Below are 14,219 nucleotides of genomic sequence, written 5' to 3' on the forward strand. Positions count from 1 at the left end.
TACCTAACTCCTTCGTGTTTAGATTCAATGTGTAACTTTAGACTCTGTACACCAGTAGCAAAGTAATCACATTGATTGCAAGGATATCTCACTCCTTCATGTTTATTTTTTATATGAATCTTTAGATATTTTTTTTCAGTTGCAGCGTATTCACATTGGTTGCAAGGATATCTTACTCCTTCATGTTTAGATTTAATGTGTAACTCCAGACGCTGTACACCAGTTGCAGTGTATTCACACTGATTACAGGGATACCTTACTCCTTCATGCTTATTTTCTATATGTTTCTTCAGACTACATGGTTCAGTTGCAGCATATTTGAATTGATCGCAAGGATATCTCACTCCTTCATGCTTATTTTTAATATGTCTCTTCAAATCACCTGCTGTAGTGGCAGCGTATTCACAATGAGAACAAGGATATTTAACTCCTTCATGTCTACTTCGAATATGTGTCTTCAAATGACCTGATTGAGTTGCCACATAATCATATTTTCTACAGGGATAACTGATATCTCTTATATCTGCCAGCTTCTTCTTTTTTAGTCTCTTTTGTTCAGAGAAAAGGGGATCTTCTTCAATCTTAACAATTTCACCTGAAAAATTCAAGAAGAGAATTAATAAAATATTAAACTAACCTAAAGTATCTCACATGGTTTAAAATTTTTTAATAAAATCTGTAAATAAAGTTAATTGTGATATTATATTTTTTTGATTTATGAGCCCAAAGTTCTAAAAAAAAGGCAAAAATTGATTATCCTAAAATAATATATGTATATAATGTATACCCATACCTTGATTTCTGTATATTCCTCTTTTACATCTTCTCCCACTACAAATACAGTAAATGTATCCTCTACAGTAGAGACTTCTTCTTTAATGGTAACTTTATCTTCTTCCATAATTTCTGCCATTCTCTCTGAAATATGTACATTGTACAATAGTTATATTTCAAAGCTAAATAAATGACTATATTTAGCTTGACGGCCTACTTGTTTGTTTGTTTGTATCAAAACAAACGTCTAACCTCACATGACCCCAGGAAAGGTTTATGGATGCTTAGAATTTGATAAAATCCACGAACTTATCTTGCAATGGTTTTATATTTTTCTATAAACGATAGAGCCCAGTAATAATTGAAAGTTAAAAAGAATATGAACATGAAGCGCCCTAAAAGCCTAGTCTAATATAGTTGTGTATATATGGGCTAACAATTATCTTCTCAATTTATTTATTTACAACGATAGGGGCTCCTTTGCCCCCCAAATGACCTTAGAAAAAACTAGCAACCCGACCCACAAGCACCCCATTAGATAATTAGATGTGAGCCTCAGAGTATATAATATAGTAGTATATAACATAGTTAAGTATATATGGGCTGCCAATTATCTTTTCAATAAAAGTATAATAACACAGAGACTACAGTACACTTCAGCTATAGATATAAGACGTTCTTTAGAGGACTATTGTGGTCTAATGACCTATATTTTTAGCTGTAATCTTGTATGTGTAGGTTTCAAAGGACTTAACTAATAAATTTATTGATTAAACAGGAAAAATAAGGATTAAGGGTATTGGCAATCCTGCTCAGTCCTAGAGTAAGATTTTTCGCCCCCCCCCCCCCCACTTCATCAAAATATGTATTTGAATTAGACAAGCCGAGCACCAGGACAGGACATTTATATGTATATTTTTTAATGATGGGATCAGGGGCGCACGAGGTGCATGAACTCCCCCCCTGGGAGGCAACATAGGGGGGCCTCATTTATGAAATTATTTCATATGATGTAGAAAAAAAAAAAATTTAGACATTAAAAGGCAAGTTTTTTCATTATTTTAAATATTTTTTACTTTGGATACTCAGATTAAGCGATCGGGAATAAGGATATTCCATTCAAAAGTTTTGAGCTCTAAAAGCCCTGTTTAGGAATCTGATTTATGAACCTTTTGATCTAATAGGAATTTGATCTAAGAGTAATCTGAGCTGGGAAATTTAGATTGGTGGATAATACTTTCTTTTTTTGAGTGTTTTTAAATGACAGGGATATCTCAATCCTTCATGAATATTTATAGTATGTTTCCTAAGACTTCTTGGGTCAGTTGCAGCATATATACACTGGCAACACGGATATATCTTATTCATTTATGTCTAGACTCAATGTGTTTCTTCAGATCACCTCCTCTAGTAGCTATTCACACTGATCACAGGGATATATCACTCCTTCATGAATACTTTTAATATGCATCTTAAGACTACTGGCTGTAGTGGCAGCGTACTCGCATTGATCGCATGGATATCCCACTCCTTTGTGTTTAGATTTAATGTGTAACTTCAGACTCTGTACACTTGTAGCGACATATTCACACTGATCGCAGGGATACCTCACTCCTTCATGAATATTTTCAATATGTATCTTCAGAGTACTTGCTTTAGTGGCAACGTACTCGCATTGATGGCATGGATATCTTAGTCCTTCATGTATAGATTCAACATGTTTTTTAAGATGCCATGCTTGAGTGGCAGCGTATTCACAATGAGAACAAGGATATCTCACTCTTTCATGTTTTGTTTCAATGTGTCGATTTAGATTTAGTACACCAGTAGCAACATATTCACACTGATCGCAGGGATATCTCACTCCTTCATGCTTATTTTCAATATGTTTCTTCAGATTTCTTGGCTTAGTGGCAGTGTATTCACATTGATAGCAAGGATATCTTACTCCTTCATGTTTGGATTCAATATGAATTTTTAGATTACTTGCCTTAGTGGCAGCGTACTCGCATTGATCGCAAGGATATTTTACTCCTTCGTGTTTAGAATCAATATGTTTCTTCAGATCACCTGATGTATTGGCAACATGATCACATCGATCGCAGGGATATCTCACTCCTTCATGTTTAGTTTCAATGTGAATCTTCAGATTACTTGCTGTTGTGGCAGCGTAATCACATTGCTTGCATGGATATCTCACTCCTTCATGTTTACTTTGAATATGTGTCTTCAAATGACTGGATTTCGATGCAACATAATTACATTTGTCACAGGGATATCGTACTCCTTCATGTTTAATTTTGAAATGTATCTTCAGACAATCTACTGTGGTAGCTGAGTACTCACAGTGGTCGCATGGATATCGCACTCCTTCATGTTTAGATTCCATGTGTAACATCACATACCTTGCTTTAGTGGCAGAGTATTCACATTGATCGCAGAGATATCTCACTCCTTCATGTTTAGATTCAATGTGTAACTTCAGACTCTGTACATTAGTAGCAACATATTCACACTGATCGCAGGGATGTCTAACTCCTACATGCTTATTTTCAATATGAATCTTCAGCCCACCTGCTGTAGTGGCAGCGTATTTACAATGAGAACAAGGATATCTCACTCCTTCATGTTTACTCTGAATATGTGTCTTCAAATTACCGGATTGAGTTGCCACATAATCACATTTTTCACAGAGATAACATTTATCTCTTTTTTCTGTCAGCTTTCTCTTTTTAAGTCTCTTTTGTTCAGAGAACAGAGGATCTACTTCAATCTTGATATTTCCACCTGAAAAATTCAAAAAGAAAATTAATAAGATATTATATGAACCTCAATTATCGTAAATGGTTTAAAATTTTAATAATATCTGAAAATACAGTCAATTTTGGTAACAGTTCTTATATTTATACCTTGATTTTCTGTACTTTCCTCTTTTACATCTTCTTCCGCTACATACACAGTAAACATATCCTCTACAGTAGAGATTTCTTCTTTGATGGTAACTTTATCTTCTTCCATAATTTTTGCCATTCTTTCTGAAATATGTACAAAACATGTTATACTTTCAAGGTTAAATAGTCTTGTGAAATAAAATGAATTAAAAAATATATTTGCAAACAAATATTTACACTGATTAAAAAGAAGTAAACGTCAAGAAGGGGTTTTTGAGTTTAAAGAATTGTATGGAAAAATGAGAAATCAGGATATTTAAAAATAAGACCAAGCTGATTGCAAGCTAGGTCAGGCAGCGACAACTTAAAGATACAGGGCAGGGCAGAACCAAACCAGATAAGGGAAGAAAAAAGTTAGATGATCATTGATCAGTCCTACATACTACCCCTCCCCACTCCTTTCCTCGACGTACTGTGCAAATAATATTCCTCATACTTTTCCCACATCTCCTAGCTAGAGCTGGAGGGGGGGGGGGGCGGGTTGAAAATTTGCTTTTTTGCATTAACAACAACAAATTTACAACCCCGTACAAATATAATCTTCTCTTCCCTAATTTACACATACTATACTGGGTCACTGTCAGATCAACTCATTTGGTTCAAGATGTCATGAACAGCTGATCTTTTTCAGAAAAAGATGACTTTTTAAAAAATCTTTGAAATGATAAGGACGACATCTAAACTCTAAGAATATATTGATTGATTGAACACAGCACCTATATATCTCAAGAGTAGAATAATCGATTGAACAATGCTCCAATATCTCCAAAGTAGATAGATTGATTGATTAAACACAACTCCGATGTCTACAGAGTAGATTGATTGATTGATTAAACACAGCTCCGATGTCTAGAGTGGATTGATTGGACACAGCTCCGATGTCTACAAAGTGGATTGATTAGTTGATTGAATTCAGCTCTGGTATCTACAAAATAATTTAATTGATTGAATAAAACTCCAATATCTAGAGGGTAAACTAAATGATTACACATAACTCCGATGTCTCTTGAGTAAATTAATTGATTAAGTACAGGTCCAATGTCTCCAGAGTAGGTTAATTAATTGATTGAGCACAGCTCTAGTGTCTTCTGAGTAAATTAAACACAGCTCCTATGTCTCCAGAGTAAATTGTTTGATTAAACACAGCTCTGATTGTCATTAGGAATGCAGCCTACAAGGATTTAGGTGACATAGTGATAGGAATATAATTGATTGATCTAACGTTTAGTTTAACCGACGTTCAATTGGACTATTGTTTAAAATGGACTATAGTCCTTCTGAACAAATATTTTATTAATTTAACTAAAACCCATGAGGAAACATTTCAACAACCTGGAGAGCTTTTTTCTTTAATTCCCATCTAGAATTGGCTTATCTCATGTTTTGCTCTACTGAACAAATCCTTATTAGTGCAAACAAATAAATGAACAAAATAATATTCATTTGAACTAAATCCTTAGTTTTGATAACTTTGCCAATGTTCCAAATTAGTTCAAACGAACACATTTAAAAAGAAATGAACACAAAAATGTTCAATTGACCTATCACTTGAATTTAAATTGAATTTTCAAGAATAAAATTATAACCCATTAAAATTTTTTTTTATGGAAAAAGCTCATTTGAACTACTGTTCAATTGCACTAAAATTTCAAATAAAAAAATTTAGACCTTTTGAACATTTTTTTGTAGAAAAAGTTCATCAGGACTAACGTACGTAAAGTTTACCTTGTATCTTCAGTACAAGGATTTACTCTGCTCTAATATATTAAACTCTTTGTTTTAATTCTTTTCAATTCTATCTAAAAAAAATATAGATTGCATATCCAATGAAAACAAAACTGTTGTACTCACTTTGGTCAAAAATATTAAAAAAACATATTTAAAAAGTTTATATAGTATGAGACAAATATCCTTCCATAAAAGTTTAGAACAATATTTGTTATTTCTTAAAATTAAAAAAATGTTCATAATTTCTATTTTGTTCAAAGTTGTATTTTGTCAGGGAATAAAATGCAAAAAGGTAATAGACTAATAGACTAGAATAGGTAAAAATAGACTACTAAATTCTCTTTTTGAAAATTATAGGACAATGTGTTATAAACCGAATTGCTATTCATGTAAAACTAATTAGATATGTTTTAATATGCTTTGATTTGTTGTGTACATGTCTGAAAATTACTTTAAACTCTAGTTATTCGAATTTATGTATAAACTATTTTGCATATGATAAATTCGCACCCTCATCTCTAATCGTTCTCCTTAAATCTATTTAATTGAAATATTTTGTTATTATTACTAACATTAGGTGGAAAAAATAATCAAAACAGCCAAGAGCTATTTTCCACCTAATTGCTTTATACTTGTACTGTTAATATAATCATCAATTTTGTGATTGTAAACTCTATCTGTATACAGTGAGATACATTTATTTTAGCAATAAACTTTATCTTATCTTATCTTATCTAACTAAAAAAAATATTATTTAAGAAAATAAGAATGGGAGCAGCGAGGAACACAGTTGGGTTTTGATATAGAAAATATACAATTAGAGCAAAGATTAATATATTAAATTCTACAATAAGAGAATTATTTAATAAAAGTGATCATTTGAAGTTTACAGTGCATGGTTCTTTTTTTGATGTGTTTTTAAATGAGAGGATTGGGTGGCAATGTATTCACATTGATCACAGGGATATCTCACTCCTTCATGTATTTTTACAATATGTACTTTAAGATTTCTAACTGTAGTGGCAGCGAATTCACACTGATCACATGGATATCTCACTCCTTCATGATCAGATTTAATGTGTTTCTTCAGATAAATTACTGTAGTTGCAGCGTACTCGCATTGATTATATGGAAATCTCACTCCCTCGTGTTTATTTTCAATGTGTTTTTTCAGAACACACGCTTGAGTGGCAGCGTATTTACAATGAGAACAGGGATATCTCACTCTTTCATGTTTACTTTCAATATGTATCTTCAGACTATCTGCTCGAGTGGCAGCGTACTCGCATTGATCGCATGGATATCTCACTCCTTTATGTTTAGATTCAATATGCTTCTTCAGATTACCTGCTTGAGTGGCAGCGTATTCACAATGAGAACATGGAAATCTTACCCCTTCATGTTTAGATTTAATATGTTTTGTCAGACTACTTGGTTCAGTAGCTGCGTATTCACAATGAGAACAAGGATATCTCACTCCTTCATGATTGATCTAACGTCCAGTTTAACCAGCATTCAATTGGACTAATGTTTAAAATGAACTATAGTCCTTCTGAACAAATATTAAATTAATATAACTAAAACCCATGAGGAAACATTTCAACCACCTGGAGAGCTTTTTTCATTAATTCCCTTCTAGAATTGGCTTATTTTTATGTTTTGCTCTAATGAAAAATATCCTTAATAGTGCGAACAAATAAATGAACAATAAAATATTTATTTGAACTTCCTTAATTTTGATCATTTTGCCGCATTTTCCAAATTAGTCCAAACGAATACATTTAAGAATAGATGAACACAAAAATGTTCAATTGACCTATCTCTTGAATTTCAATCATTTTGCCATATTTTCTAATAAATATTAGTCCATAAGAAAAAATTTTTGAGGATAATGTTCATTTCAACTATAGTGTTCAAGGGCATTCAAATTTCCAAAAAAAATTAGTCCATTCAATTCAATTTTTTTTCGGATATGTTCATTTGAACGAACGTTCAATGATACTAAAATTTCCAAAAAAAAATTATAACCTATTAAAATTTTTAATTGCATTAAAATTTTCAAGAAAATTTTTATCCATTTGAACATTTTTTTGTTGTTGAAGAAGTTCATTTGAAATACTGTTCAATTAAACTAAATTTTCAAAGAAATAATTTAGTCCGTTTGAACATTTTTATATGGAAAAAGTTAATTAGGATTAACGTTTATTGGCACTAAAATGTTTTAAAAAAATTAGTCCTCTTGAAAAAATGTCTAACTAGAAAATGCTACAGTAGAGGATGGAAAGATTTACTCTGCTCTAATATATTTAACTCTTTGTTTTAAATTTTTTCCATGCTATCTGAAAAAAATATAGATTGCATATCCAATGAGAACAAAATTGTTGTACACAGTTTGGTCAAATATTAAAAAAAATATTAAAAAAAGTTTTTATAGTATAAGACAAATATCCTTCCATGAAAGTTAAGAATGATATTTGATATTTCTTAAAATTAAAAAAATGTTCATAATTTCTATTTTGTTCAAAGTTATATTTTGTCAGAGAATAATCTTATGCAAAAAGGTAAAAATGATATAAGTATTATTTAAGATAATAAGAATTATGAGGGGAGCAGCGGGGGAACACAGCTGGGTTTTGATATAGAAAATATACAATTAGAACAAAGATTAATATATTAAATTCTACAATAAGAGAATTATTTAATAGAAGAGAAGTAATAATTTGAAGGTTACAGTGCAAAGCTTTCCTTACTTCTTCGATACTTCAATACTTCTATGTTGACTCCTAGAAATCCAGGTAGGATTATAACAGGAGCTACAGTGTGGTCCTATATAGCATCTTTGGTTTAAATGATGGTGTCCAATCCAAGTTCAGTTGGCAATCTATTCCAGGGTTCAATAACCCTGTTTGAGAAGAAGTTGCTCCTAACATCAATCCTTGCTTGCCTCCTAACTAGGTTCAACTGAAAAGCAGATTGTCTTGTTCGTCTTGAAGGCTCATTCCCAACAGTTTCAAACCATATACTGCTATCCACACAGTCAAACCCCATGAGAATCTTAAATGTTTGGATCATATAAAATCTTCTCCATCTGATTTCAAGGGTTTGCAGACCTAGCTCCTTAAGTTTTTCTTGATAGTTCCTCCCTTTCAGACCAGAAACCATCCCATCCTTAATTAATGTTTCTTTTTTTGATGTGTTTTTAAATGATTAAATTGGGTGGCAATGTATTTACATTGATTACAGGGATATCTCACTCCTTCATGTATTTTTTCAATATGTACTTTAAGATTTCTAACTGTAGTGGCAACGTATTCACATTGATCACATGGATATCTCACTCCTTCATGTATTTTTTCAATATGTACTTTAAGAATTCTAACTGTAGTGGCAGCGAATTCACACTGATCACATGGATATCTCACTCCTTCATGTTTAGATTTAATGTGTTTCTTCAGCTCACTTGCTGTAGTTGAAGCGTACTCGCATTGAATGCATGGATATCTTACTCCTTCATGTTTAGATTCAATGTGTATCTTCAGATTACCTGCTTGAGTGGCAGCGTATTCACAATGAGAGCAAGGATATCTTATTCCTTCATGTTTATTTTCAATATGTAACTTCAGACTACCTGGTGTAGTTGCAGCGTACTCACATTGATTGCATGGATATCTTACTCCTTCATGTTTATTTTCAATGTGATTCTTTAAATAGCATACTTCAGTAGCAAGGTACTCACACTGATCGCAGGGATACCTCACTCCTTCATGTTTTTTTTTAATATGTGTCTTCAAATGACTGGATTTAGTTGCCACATAATCACATTCTCCACAGGAATAACGTTTATCTCTTTTATCTCTCAGTTTCCTCCTTTTAATCCTCTTTTGTTCAGGGAAAAGGGGATCTACTTCAATCTTGACAACTTCATCTGGAAATTAAAAAATATAATTAATAAAATATTAATCTCAAGTATCGCAAATTTTAACTTGAATTTTTTTTTAAAAGTGACTGTCCTTGTAATTTCAAGTGACTCTGCATTTAAACTTTGGATCATGTCTGATTCACAACGGCAACCTTGAAACCTTAATCTGATCTAGAATGCGGAAGATAATGTCGTGCTTTATAATTTCTGCATTGTTTCTAAACCAAGAAACGAGCAATTTAGGAGAGAACCCACAAATTTGAATAATCAGTATTTTGAAAATAAAACTTTGAATATCTAACTATTTATTAATCAAAAAAAGCTCTTAAGGTACAATTTTGAATCGGAAATATAATTCTATCAATTGAGAGTTACTTGAAATTACGTCTACACACAGTCCCTTTAATTAGTGAATAAACTATCCTTGTTTTATATAAAAACTTGGTAAACGTTGACTTTAAGTTTTTGATAATATTTCTTCAACCGATTGATTATCCAATCAAATCAATCTGTTAAGGGTTCAAAATTTTAAACTCCACTCTATTAAATTAGGGTTACGTGAAATTATGTCTATACACAGTCCCTTTAATTAGTGAATAAACTATCCCACTAGCTGTTTTTTATTAAATTCATGGTTAGTTTACAAATGCATGGGGGAAAAAATACAAGATTATTGTAAGCAAAAATATAAACAACTATCAATTGTTGGAAGAAACAGGGTGGGGCTAGTTAATAAAAATATACAGGGTGAGTAAAAAAGGACAGGTTAAGACAATTTAGAAAAGAATTTTAAAGAGCAAGTGGGGAGTGGGTGTTCCTACGGTAAAATAGAAAAGTTGGTTGAAAGATGCATTTCCTTTCGTAAAATTTGGAATATTAACTTTTATTTTATGAAAGACGATTTTTTTTTCAATTTGAAAGTGTCAACCAGAAGCCGATTTTAAGAATTTTAGATCTATGAGCCTTAACTTATAAAAAAACATAAAAAATCAATCATTCTTAATTAAAAAAAATCATTAGTTCAAAAATTCATGCATGTAAAAAATTCTTTAAAATACATGATATGGGTATCAAGAGATCTGTATGAAAATACTGAATTCAGAAATTATGAAATTGTTGATAAAAAACTGATTTTTAAGACCATAAATGAAAATTTTGGCCGAATCTAAAAAAAATCTGTATTTTTTGCCGTATATCAGTTTGTACATTTTTTCGGTAATGATTTTTTGGGTTTAAAGGCTTGAACTTCTAAAAAACTTTAAAAATCGACCAATCTTAATAAATATATGTATATATATCTATAAAATGTTTTACAATACCTTGAATTTCTGTACTTTCCTCTTTTACATCTTCTCCCAAAACAAATACAGTACATGTATCCTCTACAGTAGCGATTTTTTCTTTAATGGTATCTTCTTCTATAATTTCGGCCATTCTTTCTGGAATATTTCTAAGCTAAATAGGCTTTGAATTAAATTAAATACAAAGCTAGAACTGCAAACAATGATTTACACTGATTATAGCTTGTATCCAATAAATGTCAAAACGGCTACAACTGTTTGGTGGGACCTCAAATTCCCCATGGAAAGGTTTAGGATGCTTGGGATATTAAAAATGTGTGTTCAAAATTTTTTGATTTTTGAACGAATATTAAAATAAATTTTGAAGTCCGCGAATTTTTTTCCATAGTTTTATATTTAACTAAGAGAAAATGCTCGCCGATAGAGCCACAATTAAAAGTTGAAAAAGAAGATGGGCGTGAAGCGCCCTCAAAGCCTGTAACTCAAAAGTTTACAACTTTCACTCAAAAGTTAATTACTTCCACTAAATAATAATCCTCAACTCTGTTACTCCAAAAAGTTTAACGTTTTTTAACTCTAAAGAGGAAGTACAGAATGTTCTGTAAGAAGAGAATATCAAACTGTTGAGGCTGTGCTAACAGCCTCAAGGATACAGGAGGTCAATCTCAAAACAAACAGGTCCAATTACTGTTCAGTACAGTGCTCAGGCTCGATCAAACTAGAATCAGCTATGGCACAACTAAATATGTTCTCGCATTTTTGGCCTTCTTGAAGTCATTAATATTCTTATTAATGACGACTCGGCATTTGAAAAACCTCTTTTAGAAGTGTATCAAGCAAATATAAGCTTGGTCGGTGTGTGTCTTCAAATGACATAATTGAGTTGCCACATAATCACATTTTCCACAGGCATAACTTTTATCTCTTTTATCTGTCAGCTTCCTCTTTTTTAGTATCTTTTGTTCAGAGAAAAGAGGATCTTCTTCAATCTTGACAATTTCACCTGAAAAATTCAAAAAGAGAATTAATAAAATAAAATAACCTAAAGTATCTCACATGGTTTAAAATTTTAATAATATCTGAAAATGCAGTCAGTTTTGGTAACCGTTTTTAGAATATGAGCCCAAAGTTCTTAAAAAGTCAAAAATCGATCATCCTAAAAAATACATGTAAAAAATGTTTAACCATACCTTGATTTTCTGTATTTTCCTCTTTTATATCTTCTTCCGCGTCATAGACAGTACATCCTTTACAGTAGAGATTTCTTTATCTTTTCTTTATCTTCTTCCATAATTTCTGCCATTCTCTCTGAAATATGTAAATTGTACAATACATGTTATATTCAAAAGCTTTTAAAAATTCCAAATTTTATTTCCCGCCATTTTTTTTTTAATTTCCCATTTTCTGCTTGAAATAAAAGATAAACCAGGAAAAGCCAAAATAAACGAGAGAATAGACAATTTACAGTTTACAGTGCAAAGTACTTATTAATAAATGTTTCTTCTTTTGATGTGTTTTTAAATGACATGATATTTAAACTGTATATCTCACTTCTCAATGTTTATTTATAATATGTGTCTTTATACTACCTGCTGTGGTGGCAGTGAGCTCACGCTGATTAAAATAATATCTCAAACCTTTATTTTTGGATTTTCAAATGCTATACTGCTTGGTAGAGGTAAAATCTCACTGCTAACAAGAGTATTTTACTTCTTCGTGTCTACTTAGAATGTGTCTTTTGAGATTATATGGTTTAGTAGCAAGATAATCACACTGATCGCAGGGATATCTCACTCCTTCATGTTTAGATTTAATGTGTTTCCTTAAATCACCTGCTTGATTGGCAGCATATTCACAATGAGAACATGGATATCTCACTCCTTCATGTTTAGATTCAATATGTCTCTTCAGACATCTTGCTGTAGTGGCAGCGTGATCACATTGGTCGCATGGATATCTCACTCCTTCATGCTTATTTTCAATATGTTTCTTCAGAGATCTTGCTGTAGTGGCAGCGTGATCACATTGGTCGCATGGATATCTCACTCCTTCATGTTTAGATTCAATATGCGTCTTCAGATCACCTGCTCTAGTGGCAACGTGATCACATTGATCGCAGTGATATTGCACTCCTTCATGTTTAGATTCAATATGCGTCTTTAGATCACATGCTCTAGTGGCAACGTGATCACATTGATTGCAGGGATATCGCACTCCTTCATGTTTAGATTTAATGTGTGTCTTCAAATCACCTGCTGTAGTGGCAGTGTATTCACAATGAGAGCAAGGATATCTTACTCCTTCATGTTTAGATTCAATATGCGTCTTCAGATTGCCTGCTCTAGTGGCAACGTGATCACATTGATTGCAGGGATATCTTACTCCTTCATGTTTTATTTCAACATGTTTCTTTAGATAACCTGCTGTAGTTGCAGCATACACGCATTGTAAACATGGATATCTTACTTCTCCATGTTTTATTTCAACATGTCTCTTAAGACTACGTGCTGTAGTTGCAGCATACACGCATTGTAAACATGGATATCTCACTCCTTCATGTATAGACTCAATGTGCTTCTTCAGATCACCCGCTCTAGTGACAACATAATCACATTCTTCACAGGGTTAACTTGTATCTCTTTTTTCTCTGAGTTTCTTCTTTTTCAGTCTCTTTTCTTCAGAGAAAAGGGGATCTACTTCAATCTTGACAACTTCACCTGAAAAATTAAAAAGAGAATCAATAAAATATCAAACACAAGTAAGGCATATTTTCTCTTAAATTTTTTTTTAAATCCTAAAATTAAAGGGACTGTTGTTGTAAATTCAAGTGAGGGGCATGTTTGATTCACAACAGTACCCTTGAAACTTAATCTGATCTTTAATATGGAAGGTAATGGGTGCTATGGAAACACATCAACATGGAAACGTCCCACCACTAAAATGCCTCAAAAACGGACTAATCAATCTAATTTAATACCAAAATAAACAAATTTAAATAATCTTATTTTTTATTTTTTTATTTTTAAATGCTAAGTATCAATTTCCTTAATTTCATTCTTAATATGTATTTGTATATGTATATGAATATGTATATAATGTTCAACCATACCTTGATTTTCTGTAATTTCCTCTTTTACATCTTCTCCCACTACAAATACAGTACATGTGTCCTCTGCAGTAGAGATTTCTTCTTTACGGGTAACTTTATCTTCTTCCATAATTTCTGCCATTCTTTCTGAAATATGTACAGTAAATATGTTGTATGGATAAATGAAGAAACAAAAACTCAAACTGATAAAAAAGACGTAAATGCCAAAAAGATATTGTGGAATGTTAAGGGTCAAGCATTTTAAAAATTAAAACCAAAATGCGGGGAAAGAAGGAGAAAGACTGAGGATAAACCAACTGACTGTAAACCAGGTAAATCATATCAGGTGGATGTGGGTAGAACCAGTCTGGGAGAAAATGGTAAGCTAGACTCTGGGTGACACTGACTGTTTCTACTATGCCCCCCTTCGAGCCTAAAGCACAATTCTCCACATATAA

General features: G+C 32.1%; 2 protein-coding genes across 2 annotated transcripts; both read right to left on the reverse strand.

Annotated features, from left to right (window-relative positions):
• Nucleotides 1–2,011: 2,011 nt before the first annotated feature.
• Nucleotides 2,012–10,806, reverse strand: LOC111717279 (zinc finger protein 26). Its single transcript, XM_023492783.1, has 4 exons — nt 10,692–10,806; nt 9,082–9,378; nt 3,684–3,809; nt 2,012–3,561 (listed from the first exon to the last, which is right to left on the reverse strand). The coding sequence occupies exons 1-4, from the start codon at nt 10,804–10,806 to the stop codon at nt 2,189–2,191; spliced, it is 1,911 nt and encodes a 636-aa protein (XP_023348551.1). The 3' UTR covers nt 2,012–2,188.
• A 677-nt stretch (nt 10,807–11,483) lies between these two features.
• LOC111717278 (uncharacterized) lies at nt 11,484–14,205 on the reverse strand. Its single transcript, XM_023492781.1, has 2 exons — nt 13,783–14,205; nt 11,484–11,676 (listed from the first exon to the last, which is right to left on the reverse strand). The coding sequence occupies exons 1-2, from the start codon at nt 13,901–13,903 to the stop codon at nt 11,495–11,497; spliced, it is 303 nt and encodes a 100-aa protein (XP_023348549.1). The 5' UTR covers nt 13,904–14,205; the 3' UTR covers nt 11,484–11,494.
• Nucleotides 14,206–14,219: the final 14 nt, after the last annotated feature.

This window comes from Eurytemora carolleeae, unplaced genomic scaffold, assembly GCF_000591075.1.
Source record: "Eurytemora carolleeae unplaced genomic scaffold, Eaff_2.0 scaffold2482, whole genome shotgun sequence".
NCBI lineage: Eukaryota > Metazoa > Arthropoda > Copepoda > Calanoida > Temoridae > Eurytemora > Eurytemora carolleeae.